At 45.0% G+C, this 23,959-nt stretch overlaps 1 protein-coding gene and 1 pseudogene across 2 annotated transcripts in view; both read left to right on the forward strand.

Moving 5' to 3' along the window:
• SLC25A33 (solute carrier family 25 member 33) overlaps positions 1 to 21,037 on the forward strand; it is a 46,714-nt gene extending 25,677 nt beyond the window's left edge. For both annotated transcript variants that reach the window (XM_039474010.2, XM_074380024.1), the window contains exons 3-7: positions 6,880 to 6,957; positions 8,617 to 8,717; positions 12,288 to 12,354; positions 18,548 to 18,828; positions 20,561 to 21,037. In XM_039474010.2, coding sequence (XP_039329944.1) covers positions 6,880 to 6,957; positions 8,617 to 8,717; positions 12,288 to 12,354; positions 18,548 to 18,828; positions 20,561 to 20,763 — 730 coding nt within the window. In that variant the 3' untranslated portion in view covers positions 20,764 to 21,037. The remainder of the gene's footprint in view (positions 1 to 6,879; positions 6,958 to 8,616; positions 8,718 to 12,287; positions 12,355 to 18,547; positions 18,829 to 20,560) is intronic.
• On the forward strand, positions 12,583 to 18,541 carry LOC120365998 (large ribosomal subunit protein uL6-like; annotated as a pseudogene).
• Positions 21,038 to 23,959: the final 2,922 nt, after the last annotated feature.

The raw sequence follows: 23,959 nt of genomic DNA on the forward strand, positions 1-23,959 counted from the left end.
CTTTCTTGAGTTCTTAAAAGACCTGAGTCACTTGAGGACACAAGTTCTCTACTGCATTATGGATGAGTGGCTTCAAGCTTCCTGGAGCCAGAGATTCCCTTAATTGTGTTTAAATGACTCCTGAAGCTCAACAGGGTACATTAATGGGGACCACAGGAAGGAGCTAAACTTTACACAACTTCTCGATATACTTAGCATTTGAAAGTCTTGATTATGTGCTGTATTATAAAGTATCGGTCACTTCAAGGTGTTACTTGACAGAGGTTTTAGTTCAGAGAGCTTGACCTTTTGAAAAAGCAATAGCGAGCCAGGCACGGTGGCTCACATCTGCAATCCCGGCACTTTGGGAGGCTGAAACAGACGGATCACGAGGTCAGGAGTTCGACACCAGCCTGGCAAACATGGCAAAACCCCGTCTCTACTAAAAATACAAAAATAATTAGCCGGGGATGGTGCCACTTGCCTGTAATCCTACCTACTCAGGAGGTTGAGGCACTGCACTCCAGCCTGGGCAACAGAGTGAGACTCCGCCTCCAAAAAAAAAATTAGTTGGCCACACTCCTGTAATCCCAGCTATCCGGGAGGCTGAGGCAGGAGAATCCCTTGAATCTGGGAAGCGGAAGCTGCAGTGACCCGCACAGCGTGGGCGACTGAGCAAGACTCCATCTCAAAAAATAAAATAAAAAATACAAAAATTAGCTGTGCGTGGTGGCTGGCACCTGCAATCCCATCTACTCAGGATACTGAGGCTGGAGAATCTCTTTAACCCGGGAGGCAGAGGTTGTATTGGGATCACTTAAAAGGTCCTGGGCTTACACCTGCCAGTTTAAGGAAAGGGTTTTGATTAGAAAATAATACCACTCACTCTATATAATATTTTAATGTAATTTAATTGCATAAATGAGACTGAGGTCTGGCTACTTTTTAAAATAATAGCTGTGTTTTTTTGTATGTTTGTTTTTTTGTTTTTTTGTTTCTTTTTTTGTGAAGGAGTCTCACTCTGTCACCCAGGCTAGAGTACAGTGACGAGATCTTGGCTCCCTGCAACCTCAACCTCCGCCTCCCAGGTTCAAGCAATTCTCCTGTCTCAGCCTCCTGAGTAGCTGGGACTATAGGCATGCACCACCACGCCGAGCTAATTTTTATATTTTTAGTAGAGATGGGGTTTTAGCATGTTAGCCAGACAGGTCTCAAACTTCTAACCTTAAGTGATAACGTCCACCTTGGCCTCCCAAAGTGATGGGATTACAGGCATGAGCCACCATGCCCAGCCAATAAGAGCTTCATTGAGATAATTTTTTCAGTAGATTCTTTAATAAGATCGTTCTGTCTGTGAATAGAGATAGTTTTACTTTTTTCTTTCCACTCTCTTTTGTCTAATTGCTAGCCTACTACCTTTTAGGAAAGTTCTTAAAGGTACAGATAGTCTTTATTGTAAACATCCAAAAATTCAGAGAAGAGAGGCTAAGATTCAAAATTTTATTTATTTTATACATTCAGAGAACCTAGAGCATGAAAAGTTCCATAGTGATCTGAGGAAGGAGAGCTGGCAATAGACAAAGCTTTAACATCCAATATGCCATGGACCAGAATGTCAGCTGTACCTCTTCTGCATCAAAAACCAGCTTAATTAGGGAAACTTTCTTCGTGGAGAAAGTGGAAGTAGTAGAAATAGAATAGACAGGATTCACTTACTATTAGTTTTACAGGGACATCTTTTCTATAAAGTGAAAGATCTTTTTATCATAGCTTCTGTGTGTTATAATGAAGGTTAAAACATTCTGTTAACTGTTTTTTTCTTTTTGAGATGGAGTCGTGCTCTGTAGCCCAGCTGGAGTGCAGTGGTGCCATCTCAGCTCACTGCAGCCTCTACCTCCCAGGATCAAGCAATTTCCAGCTAATTTTTGTTTTTTTAGTAGAGTCGGGGTTTTACCATGTTGGCCAAGCTGGTCTCAAACTCCTGAGCTCAAGTGATCCACCCACTTCAGCCTCCCAGATATACTAGGATTACAAGCGTGAGCCACCACTCCGGGCCATTCTATTAACTTTTGACTAGCATATGATTATTTGTGAGCTAGATCAACCCTGAGTGCTATCAAGTGGAAGGTACTACTAGTAAAGAAAGACCCTCAATAAGAAAAGGAGATTAAATTAGAGAAGACCATAATATAACAATGTAAATTCTCTTGGATACCATGGAAATTGAACAACTGAAGATAGTAAATTTAATCAACTTGAATAACTGTGTTGCAGTGGAAAAATGCCTCTAAAGAATGTTCCATACAATCCTTTTATGATTTTCTGAGTCTCTTTTAATCAAAAGCAATATTTAACATTTTTTGTGAAAAGCACGTTGGCAGGGTTATAGAGAAGTCGGAACCCCTTGTATGTTGCAGGTGAGAACGTAAGGCGGTGTAACCACTGTGGAAAACAGCCTCATGGTTCCTCAGAAATTAGGCATAGAATTACCACGTGTCCACCAATTCCACCTGGATTCCGCAAAAGAATCCAAAGGAATGACTCAAACAGATATTTGTATACCCATGTTTATAGCAGCACTATTTATAATAGCCAAAACGTGGAAGCAGCCCACGTGTCCATCAATGGATAGATGGATAATAAAATGTGGTATATACAGTCATGGAATAGCATTCAGCCTTTTTTTTTTTTGCGATGGAGTTTCGCTCTTGTTACCCAGGCTGGAGTGCAATGGCGTGATCTCGGCTCACCGCAACCTCCGCCTCCTGGGTTCAGGCAATACTCAGCCTCCTGAGTAGCTGTGATTGCAGGCATGAGCCACCATGCCCAGCTAATTTTTTGTATTTTTAGTAGAGATGGGGTTTCACCATGTTGACCAGGATGGTCTCGATCTCTCGACCTCGTGATCCACCCGCCTCGGCCTCCCAAAGTGCTGGGATTACAGGCTTGAGCCACCGTGCCCGGCGCAGCGTTTTTTTTTTAAAAAAAAAAGGAAATTCTGGGTGGTCGAAGTGGCTCACACCTGTAAGCCCAGCACTTAGAAAGGCCAAAGTGAGTGGATCACTTGAGGCCAGGAGTTTGAAACCAGCCTGGCCAAGATGGTGACACCCCTTATCTATTTAAATATATATATATATATATATATATGAAAATTAGCTGCGTGGTGGCACTCACCTGTAATCCCAGCTACTGGGGAGGCTGAGGCATGAGAATCTCTTGAACCCAGGAGGTGGAGATTGCAATGAGCCAAGATCTCGCCACTGCACTCTAGCCTGGGTGATGAAGTGAGACCCTGTCTCAAAAAAAAAAAAAAAAAATTAAAAAGAAGGAAATTCTGACATATGCTACAACATGGATGAACCTCAAAGACTAGGCAAAATAAGCCAGTGACAAAAATAGATGTGACTCCACTGATAAGAGATACCTAGAGTTGTCAGATTTATGGACAGAATGATGGCTGCTAGGACCTGGCAGGAGAGAGGACTCGGGAACTAGTGCTTAATGATTGCAGAGGCTCAGTTTGAAAAGTCGGAAAGGTTCTGGAGGTAGGTGGTGGTCATGGTTGCACAACAGTGTGGATGTACTTAATGCCACTGCACTCTACACTTAAAAATGGTTACAATGGCCCGTGGTTGTGCTCCCAGGCCCTCCTGAGAGGGAGTGGGAGGGAAGAGATGGGACCAGTCGGGTGCACTGAGCCTTCACCGTTCCCTTGAGTGTGAGCGCTGTAGATGCAGGGGCCTCGGAGTCAACGGCCATCGATCCTCTGGTGGCCTCGAGGAGGTGGCAGGGCCGCCCCATGCAGTCTGGAGGGGATCGAGGACTGCACAACCAGCCTCCCGAGGAAGGTTCTGCTGGGAGGAAGGGCTCCCACTTCGCTTCTTCCTGCACATGCGCAAATGATTCCAAGCTGACATGCCATTTTGGTATAGCAAAATGAAATGCAAGGAACCAAAAACGACATAATTGAAGACAGTAAAGCTGAAATTAAATAGGAAGATCATCAGTCAAGGGAGATCCACTGGAGAAGTCTCAATCTGGCACCCAGGCTGGAATGCAGTGGCACCATCTTGGCTCACTGGCTTAGGTTCAGGTGTACATGTGCAGGTTTGTTATATAGGTAAACTGGTGTCCCAGTGGCTTTTTGCACAGTTTATTTTGTCCACCCAGTATGCTAAGGATGATGGCCTCCAGCCTCATCCATGTTCCTGTGAAAGACATGATCTCCTTTTTTATGGCTGCACAGTATTCCATGGGATGGAAAATAAAGCAGTGTTTTATTAGGTGCGTTTCAGCAGGTCTTCTTTTTTTTTTTTGAGACGGAGTTTCGCTCTTGTTACCCAGGCTGGAGTGCAATGGCGCGATCTCGGCTCACCGCAACCTCCGCCTCCTGGGTTCAGGCAATTCTCCTGCCTCAGCCTCCTGAGTAGCTGGGATTACAGGCACGTGCCACCATGCCCAGCTAATTTTTTGGTATTTTTAGTAGAGATGGGGTTTCACCATGTTGACCAGGATGGTCTCGATCTCTTGACCTCGTGATCCACCCACCTCGGCCTCCCAAAGTGCTGGGATTACAGGCTTGAGCCACTGCGCCCGGCTTCAGCAGGTCTTCTTGACATTTAACTAAAAATATGACTGCTCTCTCTTCAGAGAACTGCTCTTTTTAGTACCAGTTATGTCAAACAAACTAGCCCCTAGATATTAACTGTCTGCTATTCTTCATCATACTTGAGAAAATATTGAATATCCTCACACTAGAAATGAGAAGAAAAAACGCCTGTCAAAACTTTACGGAATATTTTTGCATTTCACTAGCATTCGCTGATCTTTTACTTTTGTAAACATTTCCATTATGTTTCAGGATTTTGTACTTTTAAGCATTAGGTTTATGAAATACCACATTTGCCTATTTACTCAAATTATTTCCATTACTTATGGCTTTTTGCATTATCCAGTTTTCCTGATAGCTTGTATAAATTATTGTCTGAATTTCTCTGAAACAACCAAGCTTTCATTTAAGTGTCAAAAATTATTTTCTTTCTTTACAGTAATTTTAAAATAATTCCAAGAAGTTGTCATATTTGTTTAGGGACACTATATTACAAATATTAATTTGATATTAACACAAAAAGCAAATGAGTTAACATTTGGCCATACTGATGTTTGTGTTACCCCAAAAAACTACTGGATGCAAACTGTTAGGTAACTTTGAGGCTTCACTGACAACTTTAAGATCTCAACCTAAATAAACATTTTTATTAAATGTACCAATGAGAGCAAGAAAATAAAAATTGTTCTTAAAATTTAAAAAATGGTTACAATGGTACATTTTCTATTATGCGTATGTCACCACAAAAAAAAAAAAATAGTTTAAAAGAAAAAGCAGTCATGGTATAATCTTTGGACTTGAGATACTAGGCTTTGGTTTGAAATAACCGTCATCCTGTCCATGAAAAGTATTAGTTTTCTGTTCCTTAAAATCTGCCTCCCCCCACCCCCACCAACTTTTTTTTTTTCCTTAGTTTTTGAGACAAGGTGTCCCTCTGTCGCCAAAGCTGGAGTGCAGTGGTGTGATCATGGCTCACTGCAGCCTTGACCTCCCAGGCTAAGCAATTCTCTCACCTTAGCCTCCTGAGTAGCTGGCACCACAGGCACACACCACCATACCTGGCTAATTTTTCATTTTTTGTAGGGATGGGATCTTACTATGTTGCCCAGGCTGGTCTGGAACTCCTGGGTTCAAGTGATGTGATCCTCCTGCCTAGGCCTCCCAAAGTGCTGGGATTACAGGTATGAACCACTGAGCTGGCTCTATTCCATATATCCCTGTATGAGATTCTACTACATAAGGTAAAGATCTAGAAGATAGAATTGTTAGAAGCAGTATATCCAAAAGAAATCTCTGAACCGGGTTTCTCAGTGAATCTTGTTATGATGAGGATATTAGTCCCTGTGTGGAACCCTCTGCCATACTCATCCTACCTTCACAGGATTTCATTGTATAGTGTAGACCCTGCACAGCTTGCTCTTGTGTGAACAGGGGAAATGGCTTCTTGAAAGTATTTCAAGGCCAGGTGCAGTGGCTCAGGCCTGTAATCCTAGCACTTTGGGAGGCCAAGCCAGGCGGATTACCTGAGGTCAGGAGTTCAAAAACAGCCTGGCTAACATGGCAAAACCTCGTCTCTACTAAAAATACAAAATTAGCCGGGGATGGTGGTGGGTTTCTGTAATCTCAGCTATTCGGGAGGCTGAGGCAGGAGAATCACTTGAACCCGGGCGGCAGAAGTTGCAATGAGCCGAGATCGCATTACTGCACTTAGCCTGGGTGACAGAGCAAGACTCTGTCTCAAACAAAAAAGAAAAAATGTCTAACTGATGCTTTCTGAAGCATAGTTTTTCACTGTGTGTGATAGCAGTATTCTACAGCCTTCCCATTCTGTATTGTAATCGAATCAGATAAGAGGCAAGCCTGAGATCACTCAAACGTTTTATTCTCTCAAGAAACTAATGGGGGGCCGGGCACGGTGGCTCAAGCCTGTAATCCCAGCACTTTGGGAGGCCGAGGCGGGTGGATCACGAGGTCGAGAGATCGAGACCATCCTGGTCAACATGGTGAAACCCCGTCTCTACTAAAAAATACAAAAAATTAGCTGGGCATGGTGGCGTGTGCCTGTAATCCCAGCTACTCAGGAGGCTGAGGCAGGAGAATTGCCTGAACCCAGGAGGCGGAGGTTGCGGTGAGCCGAGATCGCGCCATTGCACTCCAGCCTGGGTAACAAGAGCGAAACTCCGTCTCAAAAAAAACAAAAAAGAAGAAACTAATGGGAAGGTTGACGCCTCATCGTTTTTCATAGGCTTTGCCTAAGGGGTTTTAAAGATTTGTCTTTTCTTATTATTCAGGTCGATCTTGGAGAAAGAGGGACCAAAGTCACTTTTTAGAGGCTTGGGTCCAAATTTGGTTGGAGTTGCACCATCAAGGTAAGCATTAAGCTTTCCAGCTAGCCCATGCGAAGCAGTATGGAACACTGGGCCCTTTTGTACCAAAGGGTGATGCTGCTGACTGACCAGTGTCTTTCGCTGTGTTGAATTTGCCTAAATATAGTGGATATAGCAGATAGTCATTGAAAACTGTAGGTGTTTCTTCAGTGTGTAAAAGAAAGATTCTGCTTACTGTATTCTTCATATTCTTAAATGTGAAAATCTGCTGTAATTACCTTAATGTACTCTAAGTGTTCGCTACTCAAAGTATGGCACATGGCCAGCAGTGTTAGTATTGTCTGGGAGCTTGTTATAAACATACAGTCTCAGGTACAGCCCAGGCCTACATCAGAATCTGCTTTTTTTTTTTTTTTTTTTTTTTTGAGATGGAGTTTCGCTCTTGTTATCCAGGCTGGAGTGCAATGGCGCGATCTCGGCTCACCGCAACCTCCGCCTCCTGGGTTCAAGCAATTCTCCTGCCTCAGCCTCCTGAGTAGCTGGGATTACAGGCACTCTCCACCATGCCCAGCTAATTTTTGTATTTTTAGTAGAGACGGGGTTTCACCATGTTGACCAGGATGGTCTCGATCTCTTGACCTTGTGATCCACCCGCCTCGGCCTCCCAAAGTGCTGGGATTATAGGCGTGAGCCACCGCACCCGGCCTTTTTTTTTTTTTTTTTTTTTTTTTGAGATGGAGTTTTGCTCTTTAGCCCAGGCTGGAGTGCAGTGGCGTGATCTCGGCTCACCACAACCTCTGCCTCAGCCTCCCGAGTAGCTGGGACTACAGGCACGTGCCATAATGTCCAGCTGATTTTTGTATTTTTAGTAGAGACAAGATTTCACTATGTTGGCCAGGCTGGTCTCGAACTCCTGACCTCATGATCCACCCACCTTGGCCTCTCAAAATGCTGGGATTACAGGCGTGAGCTACTGCGCCCGACCAGGAAGACTTTTATAACACCATAATGATAAGTAGTTGAGATCCTAACCTGAAAAATACATTCTATGATTGATCGATTGGCCAGCAGAAGAAAGAATGCTTTCCCTGCATTGCTGGTGAAAGCAAGGAAAAATCCCAAGTGGCTGTTATCTCCAGCCCCAACAAGAGGGAAGACAGCAGGGGCAAAAGTCAAGAGAAAATGGGTGACAGGACCACTCTGCAATAGTCAAGGCAGGGGTGGGGGGAGGACCCTTTATGAAAACACAGGTATGATATGATGACTGTTCTGTGCGATCCTTGTCATCCAAAAACAGCTCAAATTATATTCAACATTCTCATTTTGGCACAAGGTGAAAAAGTGTGGTCTATTCTAGAAATATTTAAAAAAGTTAAACTTCCAATGTGTTGATGCTTAAAGGATCGGCATTTATCCAGAATGAAGAATGTAAAAGGACTTTGTGGATGTCTTCCCCAAATCTCACCTCCCTCGATTACTTCAGACACCTCTGTCATCACTAAATCATTTCTGGAGGGACAAACAAGGGCTTCCTGAACGCGCCTGTGGCAGGTTTCGGTTTTAGCACAGGCGAGGACGAGCTTTTTGGCTACATGGCAGCATTTTTCCTGTTTTATTTTCCTAAATTTTTCAGGTGTTCTGGAGGGACATAGAAAGTTGCACCATGATGATTTCTTTATAATGTTCTCTTTGTTCTAACAGGGCTGTATACTTTGCATGTTACTCCAAAGCCAAAGAGCAATTTAATGGCATTTTCGTGCCTAACAGCAATATTGTGCATATTTTCTCAGCTGGCTCTGCAGGTATGTTACCCTAGTGAGTGAAGAGAGGGTTTCTCTCTCGCTTTTCTAAAGCATGCATTGTGCCAAACAGTTTCTCCAGAAATTAGAAATTAGCTCCCTGCTTCCTTTGCACCTAAAATCATTTTTCTAAAGCTTTGTTACAACTGATAAAATGAGTCAGAGCGGTTTGTAGCTTGATTTCATTTTCCTTGGCTACTAAAGCTCTTTATTTGCCCTCAGAATTTACTGCTGTATACATGCTACTGGTATTTCATACTTTGGGGGGGTTTGTTGTTGTTATTTGTTTTTGTTTTTTTGAGACGGAGTCTAGCTCTGTCACCCAGGCTGGAGTGCAGTGGCATGATTTCAGCTCACTGCAACCTCCACCTCCCGGGTTCAAGCAATTCTCCTTTCTCAGCCTCTCGAGTAGCTGGGATTACAGGCACCTGACACTATGCCCTGGTAAAATATATATATATATATTTTTTTTTTTTTTTTTTTTTTTTTTTTGAGACAGAGTTTCGCTCTTGTTACCCAGGCTGGAGTGCAATGGCGCGATCTCGGCTCACCGCAACCTCTGCCTCCTGGGTTCAGGCAATTCTCCTGCCTCAGCCTCCTGAGTAGCTGGGATTACAGGCACATGCCACCATGCCCAGCTAATTTTTTGTATTTTTAGTAGAGACAGGGTTTCACCATGTTGACCAGGATGGTCTCGATCTCTTGATCTCGTGATCCACCCGCCTCGGCCTCCCAAAGTGCTGGGATTACAGGCTTGAGCCACCACACTCGGCACAATATTTGTGTTTTTAGTAGAGATGGGGTTTCACTGTGTTGACCAGGCTGGTATTGAACTCCTGATCTCGTGATCCACCCCCCTCAGCCTCCCAAAGTGCTGGGATTATAAGCGTGAGCCACTGTGCCGGGCTTGTATTTCCTTCTTCTAAAGGAATAGTTATATGTCTTCCTGTTTCCCCATCAAGTTATTTTTTTCTTTTTTTTGACACAGAGTCTCATTCTTTTAGGATGAGACTGGAGTACAATGGTACGATCTCGGCTCACTGCAGCCTCCACCTCCCAAGCTAAAGTGATTCTTGTCCCTCAGCCTCCCGAGTAGCTGAGATTACAAGTAGTTGCCACCATGCCTGGCTAATTTTTGCATTTTTAGTAGAGACGGGGTTTCACCATGTTGCCCAGGCTGGTCTCAAACTCCTGACCTCAAGTGATCCACCCTCGGCCTCCCAAAGTGCTGTGGTTACAGGCATGAGCCACTGCACCCTCCTCCATGAGATGATTTTCTAAAATTAGAGCTGCTTTCTTCGTGATCCTCCCATGGGGATCCCACACACCCTGTATACAGTTGGCACCTTTTTTTTTTTTTTTTTTTTTTTTTGAGACAGAGTCTCACTCTGTCCCCAGACTGGAGTGCAGTGGTGCGATCTCAGCTCACTGCAACCTCCACCTCCTGGGTTCAAGCGATTCTGCCTCAGCCTCCCGAGTAGCTGGGACTATAGGCGCGTGCCACCATGCCTGGATAATTTTCTGTATTTTTAGTCAACACAGGATTTCACTGTGTTAGCCAGGATGGTCTCGATCTCCTGACCTCGTGATCTGCCCGCCTTGGCCTCCCAAAGTGCTAGGATTATGTGCAAGAGCCACCTCACCCGGCTCAGTTGGCACTCCTGACTCCAGCTCTGGGTGATGCAGTTAGGGTGCGGGGCTTACAGTGGAGTTTTCCAGTAGGGTCCGTGGCAGCTAGTAGGGCATCTGTTCTCTTTTGAGGGAACCATTTCACTTCCTACAGAAAAGTCACAGCAGGACTTTTCCCCACGATGTACCGGTTGCAAAACATGAACGTGTAGCTTTCTGAGAGAAGGCTCTTTATATAAAAGAGTCCATTTAAATAGAAGGGGTTTTTTTTAATTGGTTTTGTTTTGCTTTGATACAGGGTCTGGCTCTGTCGCCTAGGGTAGAGTGCAGTGGCATGATCCCAGCTCACTGCAGCCTCTACCGCCTGGGCTCAAGCCATCCTCCTGCCTCAGCCTCTCGAGTAGCTGGGACTACAGGCATACACCACTATGCCCAGCTAATTTTTCTGTATTTTTTGCAAAAATGGAGTTTAACCATGTTGCTCAAGCCAGTCTCAAACTCCTGAACTCAAGTGATCCACCTGCCTCAGTCTCCTAGAGTGCTGGGATTGCAGATGTGAGCCACCACTAGGCCGTGCCTAGAAAGATTGAATTGGCATTTTACAAACAATTTGCATCTCCTACCGGTCTGTAAGATGCACACCAGTTTTGACTGCTGTTGTTACTCCAAATACAAGTGCGACCAACCTGTCTGAATATTTACAGCTAATTATTTCTAGACCCTGAATAGAATTAAAGTTGGTTTATACAAGGAAGCCATTGCTGTGTAATACAGAGCTCCAAGGAGGAAAGGCAGAGTTCCAAAGCAGGTTGCTGTTCACTTAAAGATAGGCCAGCAGTGAGTTACCATGAGCTAAGAACTACTAATCCGCTTTGTGACTTTTGCCAAGTTAGTTTAGAAACAGCCCTTGGTAAATAAACAGGCCTTAAAGAAGTCCTTAAAACCAGTGGCATAGTATTTGATCCTAGTATCAAATTAATCTGCTCCCCCGGCACTGTGAAGAGCGTGAGGTATTAGAGAAGCGATACTGTGTGTCAGATTAATACCATGTTGTTGCTTTTCTTGATTGTCCTGGAATAGTTCACAGTGTTGAGGTGGGGAAGGTTTGGCTGGATGTGGTGGCTCATGCTTGTAATCCCAGCACTGTGGGAGGCTGAGGCTGGAGGAACACTTGAGCCCAGGAATTGAGAATAGCTTGAGCAACAAGAGAGACCCCTGTCTCTACAAAAAAAAAAAAAAAAAAAAAAGAGGCCGGGCGCGGTGGCTCAAGCCTGTAATCCCAGCACTTTGGGAGGCCGAGGCGGGTGGATCACAAGGTCAAGAGATCGAGACCATCCCGGTCAACATAGTGAAACCCCGTCTCTACTAAAAATACAAAAAATTAGCTGGGCATGGTGGCGCGTGCCTGTAATCCCAGCTACTCAGGAGGCTGAGGCAGGAGAATTGCCTGAACCCAGGAGGCGGAGGTTGCGGTGAGCCGAGATCGCGCCATTGCACTCCAGCCTGGGTAACAAGAGCGAAACTCCGTCTCAAAAAAAAAAAAAAAAAAATTAGATGGAGAAAGCTTACTGACAAAATGGTTCCTATAAGCAGATCAGTCTTAAAAGTTAACAAATTATTTCTGTATCTGAAGCTTATAAATTGGGGTTTAGAACTGATAAAATTTACAGTAGGAATCACATTAACACAAGTATCAACAGCACCACCTAGAGGTCGAAAAGACTAGAAGGGGTTCTAGAAAAATGAGAAACTTCTTTTAGATCCAGCAATACCAGTAAATGTTACACTTAATGGGGAAACCAAAGCTTCTATCTGCAGGAGAGAAATGTAACTGCTTCCTGCCATCTATGTTTATTAGGCCATTGAAATCCTGATTTCAAAGTTTAACATATGATAATAGACATCTTTAATAAGTATTGACCTTTACTGTTTTTTTTTTTCCAGCTTTTATCACAAATTCCTTAATGAATCCTATATGGATGGTTAAAACCCGAATGCAGCTAGAACGAAAGTAAGTAGTAAGGACTTTATTATTAACAAGTAATAACTTGTTCCTTAATAAAGGACTTTTGTGATTTTTTTTTTTTTTCCCTTCTGCAATTCCCCCTTATCTCTAAGGGATGAGATACAGAGTCCTTAGCTATCCCCCTCCGCGTTTTCTAAATCTAAGCACATGTGGGGCTCCTTCTGTATTGAGGTTTGTGCTGTGAGCATCACGGGAAGATGAGGGCTGACAGAGATGACAAATGGGAAGAAGGGGGTTTCTCTGGTTGTGTCCCCTGAGCCTGCCTTCTCAGATAGCCAGCGACTGTCCTTTGCAGACCCCACCCCAGTTGGAATGCTGTGGTTTCTTCTCAGATGGCCTCCCTTTCCAAAGAGAAGAGAGTAAAGGCAGAACATGGAATGTCCTCCCTCAGAAGGCTAATTTTAGTCTCCAAAGGCCCTCAGCTGTAATAGGCTTCTGCCCTAAAACTCCAGCCAGGGGTTTGTAACGTTTTGGCAGGCTGTGGATTCCTTTGGCAGTCTGGTGACACCTGCAGGCCCTGTTTAGAATAATGTTTGTTTGTTTGTTTGTTTGTTTGTTTGTTTGTTTGTTTTGAGACAGGCTCTCAGTTGTTGCCCAGGCTGAAGTGCAGTGGTACAATCTCAGCTCACTGCAACCTTTGCCTCCCGGGTGATTCATGTATTTTTTGAGAAAAGGTCTCATTTGTCCCCCAGCCCTGACCTCCCAGGCTCAAGCAATCCTCCTGCACCAGCCTCACATCCTCAGTAGTTAGAGACCACAGATACATGCCACCACACCCAGCTACCTTTGTTTTTCTTGTTGAGATGGATCTTGCCATGTTGTCCAGACTGGTCTCAACTCCTGGGCTCAAGCAGTCATCCCACCTCAGCTTCCCAAAGTGCTGGGATAACAGGCATAAGCCACCACACCAGGCCTTATAATAAGGTTTTTAAAGATACATTTATCAGTGATACAGTGGTATGCCTCTTTAACACGTTAACAAGATCTAGCAGTAGTCCAGTAACTACCATAATTTCTAAGAAGTGATGATAAACAGTGCCCTTTGATGTTTTCAACACATGTAATGTGACATGAAAATACTTCTATTTGTGTCAAATCACACGTACTGCTACTACTACCACCACCTCTACTATTGCCATCACCATCCTGCCACTGCTACTCCCACTACTACTATTACTACCACTGCTACTACTACTACCACCACTAATACTCCCACTACTACTACTACTGCCGCTACTACCACCACTAATACTTCCACCACCACTACTACTTCCGCTACTACTATTACTACCACTACTATTACCACTAATACTCCCACCACTACTACCACCACTACTACCACCACTAATACTCGCACCACCACTACTACTGCCACTAGTACTACAACCACTGCTACTGCCACCACTACTATTGCTAATACTGCCACTACTACTGCCACTACTGTTACTACCACCACCACTTCTACTACTGTGGCCTATTTGTCTTCATTCACAATTGAAGGAATGCTGATTTTGGTTTGGGATTAGGGTTAAAGATACCGTTTTCTCCCCAGTCCGCATGAAGGAACTACCAGCATTCTATTAAGCACCCCTATGTTGGCCAGGCACAGTGGCTCACACCTGTAATCCCAGCACTTTGGGAAGCTAAGGTGGTTGGATCATGAGGTCAGAAGTTCAAGACCAGCCTGGCTAAAGTGACAAAATCCCGTCTCTACTACAGATACAAAAATTAGCTAGGTGTGGCGGTGGGTACCTGTAACCCTAGCTACTCGGGCTTGAGAATCCTAGCTACTAGGGAGAATCGCTTGAACCCAGGAGGTGGAGGTTGCAGTGAGCTGAGATCACACCACTGCACTCCAGCCTGGGTGACAGAGTGAGACTCTGTCTGGAAAAAAAAAAAAAAAAAAAAACGCAGGCAGGGAGTGAGAACACCCTAGGAAGGGTAGGTAGGGGGCTGCAGTTGGTTTTTCTTTCTAATGACCGTGATAGCTTCTGCATGAGTCACTGACTCCAAGTCCCCCCCCCCCCCCCGCCCCTCTAACTCACATCAGGCCTAACCATTTGAAGAGACCACTTGCTCGGACTCTTTCAATGAATCTGTTCCTCTCAGGGTAAACTCCTAATTCAGCAGTCCTGTGATTTTCCAAAAATGTCATGTGCCTTTATACCTCTGTCTCCCATGTGTGCTGTCCCTCACCCGAGGTCTCCCCTCCCCTTCCTGGTCATGCTGTCACCTATCCTGGAAGCCTTTGGTAATTCCTCCTAATTCCAAGTGTTCCACGGTGTCCTTATGTCACTTCTGTTTAGCAAGGGATAAACAAGTCCGTCAGCTGAGAGCCTTTATGTGTGTTCTTGTCATTCCGCCTAATAATTACGGTGCTCAGAAGACTTTAGAACTTTGTTTGGGTGAGCTCTGTTAATATTTATCCCTCAGCAATGGATATTTGTTGCTTGCAGTAGTCAGTAGGGAAAAAGCAGGGAGCTTTGTCTAGGAGCTTACAGCTTTACAGATAAAAAAGAAAATTAGGCCAGGCGCGGTGGCTCACGATGGCCTATAATCCCAGCACTTTGGGAGGCTGAGGTGGGTGGATCATGAGGTCAAGAGATTGAGACCATCCTGGTAAACATGGTGAAACCCTGTCTCTACTAAAAATACAAAAATTAGCTGGGCCTGGTGGCGCTTGCCTGTAATCCCAGCTACTGAGGAGGCTGAGGGCAGAGAATTGCCTGAACCCAGGAGGCGGAGGTTGCAGTGAGCCGAGATCGCGCCATTGCACTCCAGCCTGGGTCTCTACAAAAAATACAAGAGTGAAACTCCGTCTCAAAAAAAAAAAAGAGAGAGAGGATTAAAGTTTGGTGGGATAAGGGTGCTGAGGGTGCCACTGGACCCTCAAGAGTCCCCAGTACGGGTTAGGTTAGGAGAGAGAAGGTTGGGAGAGCTTCAGAGGCAGCAGCACCCAACTATCATCTTCAGAATAGCCCCGGGGGCTTTGCCACATCTACTTCGAGAATCAAGACCATTCTCAGCAGTCAGATGTTGACATTCCAGAAAATGCCCACATTACCCTAAAGGGATACACAGTTATTGTGAAAGGCCCCAGAGGAACCCTGTGGAGGGACGTCAGTCACATCAGTGTAGAACTCAGTCTCTTTGGAAAGGGGAAAAAAGTGGCTCTGGGTGACAAATGGTGAGGTAACAGAAAGGAACTGGCTGCCATTCGGGCTGTTTGTAGTTATATAGAGAACGTGACCAAGGGTATTACACTGGGCTTCCCTTACAAGATGAGGTCTGCGTGTGTTCACTTCCCCATCAACGTTGTTTTCCAGGAGAATGGGTCTTTTGTTGAAATCCAAAGTTTCTTGGGTGAAAAATATATCTACAGGGTTCGGATGCGACCAGGTATTGCTTTTTCAGTATCTCGAGCCCAGAAAGATGAATTGAATCCTTGAAGGAAATGACATTGAGCTTGTTTCAACTTCGGTAGCCTTGATTCCACACGCCACAGCACTTAGAAACAAGGATATCAGGAAATTTTTGGACGATATCTATGTCTCTGAAGAAGGAACTGTTCAGCAGGCTGATGAATAAGATCTAAGAGTTGTCCAGCTATAGAAACAAAATGCCAGTTGATTCCTTAGACCTATTTGTGATATTTAAATAATGCAATAAATGACACTGATTTAGAAGACAAAAAAGAATAGCCAGGTGGGGGCAGCAGTGAAGAGCTGGGCAGAGAGAGGGTGAGTGAAATCTTGAGGCAAGAAAGCATGGTTAGACCAGCCACAGTGCCTCAAGACTGTAATCCCAGCACTTTGGGAGGCCAAGGTGGCCAGTTCACTTGAGCTCAGAAGTTTGAGACCAGCCTGGGCAACATGGTGAAACCCTGTCTCTACAAAAAATACAAAAATTAGCTGGGTGTGGTGGCATGCACCTGTAATCCCAGCTACTTGGGAGACTGAAGCAGGAGAATCACTTGAATCCAGAAGGTGGAGGCTGCAGTGAGCTGAAATCGCACTACTGCACTCCAGCCTCGGGGACAGAGTGAGTAAGAGTTCGTCTCAAAAAAAAGAAAAGAAAGCGTGGTTAGTTCTGGGGACCTGTAAGACAGGAAGTGTGGTTGGTGTGTACTATGTGCATCTGCGCCAGAGAAGGGAATTTTGGAAAGATAAGACTGGAGGAACAGGGGAGCCTAATCCTTCCCAGGCCTCAAAGGGAGTTTGGAGTTGGGTTTTGAGGGCAGTGGAAAGTCATCAGAGCAGTGGTCCTCAGGGAAAATGAGGATGGAGATGGGGGTATACTCTCCAGGGGACAGTCAGCAGCAAAGTTTGGAGACATGTGTAGTTTGCATAACTGGGGGTGGGTGTTTTTGGCGTCTAGTGTAAATAGAGGCTGGGTTGCTGCTAAACATCTACAAGGCACAGGACAGCCCCCTTCTCCCCTAACGGAATGGTCTAGCCCCAAATGTGAATGAATAGTGCCATGGGTAAGAAATTCTGCATGGTTCTGAGCACAGGAGTTGCATGGTTGGATTTGTGTTACAAAGGACACTGTGGCTTAGGAACGGGAACAGTCTATGGGGAGACGATGAAGAAGGGACAGAGGCCAGCTGAGACTGACTGAAGCTCAAAGAGGGCCTCAGGTCTTCGCCTCCTGGGAGGGGCCTGTGACGTGTGACTGGTGCACACCTAACTACACTCATCCAGTGGCCCACTCCCTGTCTTGCAGCCACAGTTCATAAATAGTTTATGTCCTGGGGTAGGAGCCTCTATACCTGAGGGTTTTCATTCACTAATTTTATAAATTTAGCAATAATAGAATTAAAACACACTATTCGGAAAGATGAGTGCTGTCAGAAATCTAATGAGAAGCCTCACCGACAGGTTGGAATGTTCCTATTTTTCTTTCTTACTATTTTTCTTTCTTTCTTTTTTTTTTTTTTTTTTTTTTGTTTGGAGAGATGGGGCCTCACTACATTGGCCAGGCTGGTCTTGAACTCCTGGCCTCAAGCAGTCGTCCTACCTCGGCCTCCCAAAGTGCTGGGATTACAGATGTGAGCCACTGCGCCTGGCTCTTGTGATCATCCTTTACCTTTAACTTAGTCCTGTATTCCACTGACAGCATTGCCCGCGTGTCATGGCTTGTGACTGTTAATCTAGCGGATGTGCCACGGTCAGCTTTCTGGATTGTTCTGTTTTGGATTTGTAGGTCCTCTGTGATGAGTCTTACTGCTCCCTGCAGCTCTTGCTAAAATTAGGTCAAATGCTAATGTTTTTATGAACATGTTTCTGTGACTCTTGATACAGATGTAATAGCTAGTATTCTGTGGGCCTGTCAGGTATCCCAGCTAATTGGTCTGGCCTCACCGTGGGCTAAGGATCAGCTGACAACAGTACAAAGATACGTGGGAAAAACGCTCCTCAAACCGTTTTTCCTCCACTGTCACACCACAGCAGTCATTGACCCAGAAGATGACCTCCGTGACCAAACATGCAGGGCTCTTCTCCCCGACACACAAGCAGCAGACACCAGCTGGATGTCCTTTTGTTCAGTGCCAACACTGTGTACCTGGAGATAGCGTCAGAGTCCACAGTTTGAGGGCTCGGTCCCCAGGACTGCCCACCCCCACCCACCCACACACCAGTTGCATGTCTGGGCCTTCCAGGGAATCACTTCATGTTGACTGGTTTGTTATAAAGGATATTGCAAAGATACAGAAGAAGAGACAGGTAGGGCCAGGTACAGAGTAAGGGACGGGGAACTTTCATACCCTCCCTGGGGGCCACCTTCCAGGAGCCTCCACTGAGTCCTCTCTGGAAGCTCCCTGAAGTCTGTCCTCTTGGGTTTTTATGGGAGCTTCATGCCAGCATTCCTTCCTGCAGGGGATAGGAGTGGATTCTCATGGAGTAAGACCAACAATCAGAAAGGTGTAGGGACATTAGAGAATGGCCTTGGGGCAAGTGAAAGGAGGACAAGGGACTCTCAGAGGCTGCCCTGAGTCCTCACACACCCTACATTGTAACAAAAGGCAAGGGCTATGGGAACCAGGGGCCAGGAATGGAGACGAAAACCAGTATCTATCCGAACACCGTAAGGAAGACCCGTTTCTCCTACTGTGTGGTGTCTCTGTGTATTCCACCATGATATGTCTCCTTAGCCTATGCTGGTCTCTTTTACGCAGAGTGAGGGGCTCTAAGCAGATGAATACACTCCAGTGTGCTCGCTACGTTTACCGGACCGAAGGCATTCGTGGCTTCTATAGAGGATTAACTGCCTCGTATGCTGGAATTTCCGAAACGATAATCTGCTTTGCTATTTATGAAAGTTTAAAGAAGTATCTGAAAGAAGCTCCATTGGCGTCTTCTGCAAACGGGACTGAGAAAAATTCCACAGGTTTTTTTGGACTTATGGCAGCTGCTGCTCTTTCTAAGGGCTGTGCCTCCTGCATTGCTTATCCACACGGTACGTGTTGCTTTTGTTCTTCCAGAACACTAGAACAGCTGTCAGGGTTGTCATTTGTGGGTATATCTAGACCTCCGTGGCACGCATTGAAGCGCAGGGTCCCTGCAGGTAAGGCCAGTGAAACAGGCACTAACTTCATGGACGTGGGTCATGCTGGGGGTGGGGTACTCGAACTTACCTCCAGCTGGTTGTGGCCAAAACTTGCTGTTCAGAAATGCAGACCCTGGGTTGCTGAACTTCTACTGTTTTCAGAGATGCTAAAAATCTGGATTTTATTTAATTTTATTTATATTAAATTATTTTGATACTTTGAATCAAAATAATATGGGAGCCAAACTTAAAGATCACTCAGCCTCCACTTTTAATGGAACCTTCAGTAAGGTGACTTTGGGTAAGTTTATTTTTTTAAGTTATAGAATTGTTGACCTACTGACCTACTTATTGTGCGATGAAAAACAGGTTTATTTTCATAAACTTACTGTACTGTCAACTGTGACAAATGCACATGGTCAACTCAGTAACAGGTGCTGAATCTCCCTCGTGTGCTGGGGCGCTAAGCTGACTCCAAAGGACACCTGAGAAAAGAGGTCACTGAGGCCTGCCAGGGCCTGAGGTCCATGTGAGGGCAGGCGTGATAAATGTCCAACTGTGGGCACCTGGGAGGCAGGGCCAGATGGGCAAAGGCTGGCAAAAGGAGAGGGTGGCTTTTGAGTTGGACAGAGTAAACAGGTTTGCAGGAGGAGGAGAAAACTGAAAAGTGTAAGAAAAGAATTTGTTGAATATACTGCATCCTTCATGCAAATTACACCTTCAGAGAAATTAGTACTTGCTTAATTGGGAGTAACATTAAGTCCCATTCAAACTAAGCTTTTTTTTTTAACCCCTTAAAAGTTATTTTGCTGTAATCCCAGAACTTTGGGAGGCCAAGGTGGGCAGATCACCTGAGATCAGGAGTTCAAAACCAGCCTGGCCAACATGGTGAAACCTCGTCTCTACTAAAAATACAAAAATTAACCGGGCATGATGGCAGGTGCCTGTAATCCCAGCTACGCAGGAGGCTGAGGCAAGAGAATCACTTGAACCCAGGAGGCAGAGGTTGCAGTGAGCCGAGATCACAGCATTGCACTCCAGCCTGGGTGACAGAGCAAGATTCTGCCTTAAAAAAAAAAAAAAAAAAAAAAAAAAAAAAAAGTGATTTTGCACTTGTGTGTCTATGTAAGCATCCATAGTTGACCAAATCCTAGAGTTGGAACAGGTTCTAAAAATAACTTAATTTTTCATTGTCTCTCTAGGTATGTGACTCTTTTGTCCAAATACAGCTGAGATGGGAAATAGGTATAGTTGTAAACTTGGCGATTTATTTTTTGAGAAAGAGTCTTGCTCGCTCTGTGGCTCAGGCCTAGCATGCAGTGGTGTGATCCCGGCTCACTGCAACATCCACCTCCCCGGTTCAAGGGAACCTCATTCCTCTGCCACTCTAATAGTAGAGTGACTGCACCACCACGCCCTGCTAATTTTTGTATTTTTAGTAGAGATGGGGTTTCACCATGTTGGCCAGGCTGGTCTCCAGTGCCTGGGCTCAAGTGATCTGCCCGCCTCTGCCTCCCAAAGTTCTGGGATTACAGGCGTGAGCCACCGCGCCTGGCCTAACCTTGACAGTTTTAAAGCTGCATGTTGTGGATTCTTTCCCCACTCAATATCTGGTGTAAAGTAGGTCTTTCTCTCTCTGCAGAAGTCATAAGGACGAGGCTCCGGGAGGAGGGCACCAAGTACAAGTCCTTTGTTCAGACGGCGCGCCTGGTGTTCCGGGAAGAAGGCTACCTCGCCTTTTATAGAGGACTCTTTGCCCAGCTCATCCGGCAGATCCCAAATACTGCCATTGTGTTGTCTACTTACGAGTTAATTGTGTACCTGTTAGAAGACCGTACTCAGTAACAGGCCAGAAAATTTTGCTCTAGAAGAATAAAACTGAAAAACTCTAGAGAATTTTTTTTTCCCCATTGATGTTTAGAATGAGTGAGACTGAAACAGGAAAGGCCATAAAATGTCTGGCTCATGTCACCTCTTGGACATTTCCTTTTGGATTCATGCTTTCTGGAAGGTTTAAATTCATTAACGTTAATAGTTAATTATAACTTTTTTTTTTAACTTAAGAGGATTCAGGGTTAAGCAGCAACTAAATTAAATCATGCTATTTAATTTAAGTATACATTTGGCTCGCGTCCTCTTTTATGGTCACTATACTACGAAGGATTTAAGTAGTTCAGAGAAACATGCCCTAGAAATGCAGAGAAAAATGATAAAGTCAGAAAACAACTTGTTTTGTGATCTGACTTTAAGATCTTGCACTGCTAGACAGGGAAGAAATGTCACATTTTGGCCGGGTGTGGTGGCTCATGCTGGTAATCCTAGTACTTTGGGAGCCAAGGTGGGTGGATCATCTGAGGTCAGGAGTTTAAGACCAGCCTGGCCAACGTGGTGAAACCCTGTCTCCATTAAAAATACAAAAATTAGCCAGGTGTGGTAGTGTGCAACTGTAATCCCAGCTACTTGGGAGGCTGAGGCAGGAGAATCGCTTGAATCCCGGGGGGCAGGAGGGCAGAAGTTTCAGTGAACCGAGATCACACCACTTCACTCCAGCCTGGGTGAAAGAGTGAGACTCCATCTCAAAAAAAAAAAAAAAAAAAAAAAAGTGTCACATTTTGATGGTGGTGTATGGACCAGGACAAATTTCCCAGCAGTTTTTCCTCCTTTGCCCATTTCCAATTACATGCAGGTTGATCATCTAAGCTTTCAGACTACTGAGATGAATATATATCTTTCCTTTTATCTTTCTTTTTTTTGAGACTGAGTTTTTGTTCTTGCTGCCCAGGCTGGAGTGCAATGGCACAATCTCAGCTCACCACAACCTCCGCCTCCCAAGTTCAAGTGATTATCCTGCCTCAGCTTCCCAAATAGGTGGGATGATAGGCATACGCCACCATGCCCGGCTAATTTTGTATTTTTTAGTAGAGACAGGGTTTCTCCACGTTGGTCAGGCTGGTTTCCTGACCACAGGTAATCCGCCCACCTTGGCCTCCCAAAGGGCTGGGATTACAGGCCTGAGCCACCACGCCCGGCCGAATATATATCTTTCTGACAGTAAATAAGCTATAAAAGATTTCCTGAAGTATCCTCTTCTCCCTACTTTAAAGCAAAGACAAGAGTTTGTTATTTTTATTTTTTTTTTGAGATGGAGTTTCGCTCTTGTCACCCAGGCTGGAATGCAATGGCATGATCTCAGCCCACTGAAACCTCTGCCTCCTGGGTTCAGGCTATTTTCCTACCTCAGCCTCCCTAGTAGCTGGGATTGCAGGCATGTGCCACCACGCTCGACTAATTTTCTGTTTTTTTTAGTAGAGATGGGTCAGGCTGGTCTGGAACTCCTGACCTCAGGTGGTCCGCGCATTTCGGCCTCCCTAAGTGCTGGTATAGCTGTGCCATCCCACCTGGCCCAAAGGCAAGAATTTTTAAAGAACCGTTGTCTCAGTGGCACACAGGCCTCCTGGATATAGTTCCAGAAGTTAAGACCAGGTACCTTGTTAAGTGTGAGACAGCGCAGCTGCCATATTTGGCTGTGAATCCAGAGTGTGTTGAAGAACAGCTATTCCCAGTGAGGTCTTTCACCCTGTGCCCAGACGGATCTCTGCTCTTGCAGAAAAGGACCACAACACAGCACTCTGGGTCACCCATCGGAAGAGCTCACCTTTATTCTGATAGAAAGCGCTGGGATTGTTTAAATATCCTAGTTCAACATTCAAAAAAGAAATTACCAGATGTTACCCCCTTGGATTTTAAAGCAAATTTAATAAGGGAACAAAAAGATGACACTAGGAAGACCAGTAAAACCCACAGTCCTTGCATTAGTTCTTTCACTGGAATTTCAGTATATTGTACGTGAAGGTTGTTTTTCAATCTGAATGTCTAGAAAGATACTCATTTCTAACACCTATGCACTGTAGTTTCAGATCTAATTGCAAACACTCTGGTGGGGTTAAAAGGATATTTCCAAGTTATGTTTACTTTTATTCACCTTTATATAGTCATAAGGGAAATTAACTGGTATTCTTGACTCTCTATTATAGTTTGCTCCAACTACTATGAAGAAGTCAAAATGAGTGACTTTAGTGAAGCTTCTGCACTTCTAAAATACATGACAGGAATGCTATTCCGGAAGCTTATTATTATTATTTTTTTTAAAACGGAGTTTCGCTCTTGTTGACCAGTTGGAGTGCAATGGCGTGATCTCAGCTCACCGCAACCTCTGCCTCCGAGGTTTGAGCGATTCTCCTGCCTCAGCCTCCCGAGGAGCTGGGATTACAGGCATGCACCACCATGGCTGGCTAATTTTGTATTTTTAGTAGAGATGGGGTTTCTCCATGCCGATCAGGCTAATCTTGAATTCCTGAGCTCAGGTGATCCACCCACCTCAGCCTCCCAAAGTACTGGGATTACAGGTGTGAGCCACCAAGCCGGCCCAGAAGCTTTTTGATTTTTTTGTTGTTGTTTGAGATGGAGTCTCTGTCTCTTCCAGGCTGGAGTGCAGTGGCGCAATCTCAGCTCACTGCAGCCTCTGCCTCCCGGTCTCAAGCAATTCTCCTGTCTTAGCCTCCCGAGTAGCTAGGACGACAGGTGTGCACCACCACACTCATAATTTTAGTAGAGGTGGGTTTCACCCTGTCAGCTAGGCTGGTCTCGAACTCCTGACCTCAGGTGATCTGCCTGCCTCAGCCTCCCAAAGTACTGGGATTACAGGTGTGAGCCACCATGCCTGGCCCCACCCCCTGCTTTTTGTTTTTTCTCTTTTTTTGAAACACGGTATCACTCAGTCACTAAAGCTGGATACAGTGGCAAAGTCATAGCTCACTATGACCTCAAATTCCTGGGCACAAGCGATCCTCCCACCTCAGCCTCCCAAGTAGCTTGGACCACAGGAAAGAACCACCATGCCCAGCTAATGTTTTTTTTTTCATTTTTGCGCAGATGAGGTTTTGTTATGTTGCCCAGGCTGGTCTCAGACTCCTGACCTGAAGCAATCCTAACCTCCTCAGCCTCCCAAAGCACTGGGATTACAGAGTGATGTCTTATTTTC

The sequence above is a fragment of the Saimiri boliviensis genome, chromosome 11 (genome assembly GCF_048565385.1).
Source record: "Saimiri boliviensis isolate mSaiBol1 chromosome 11, mSaiBol1.pri, whole genome shotgun sequence".
Taxonomy (NCBI): Eukaryota; Metazoa; Chordata; class Mammalia; order Primates; family Cebidae; genus Saimiri; species Saimiri boliviensis.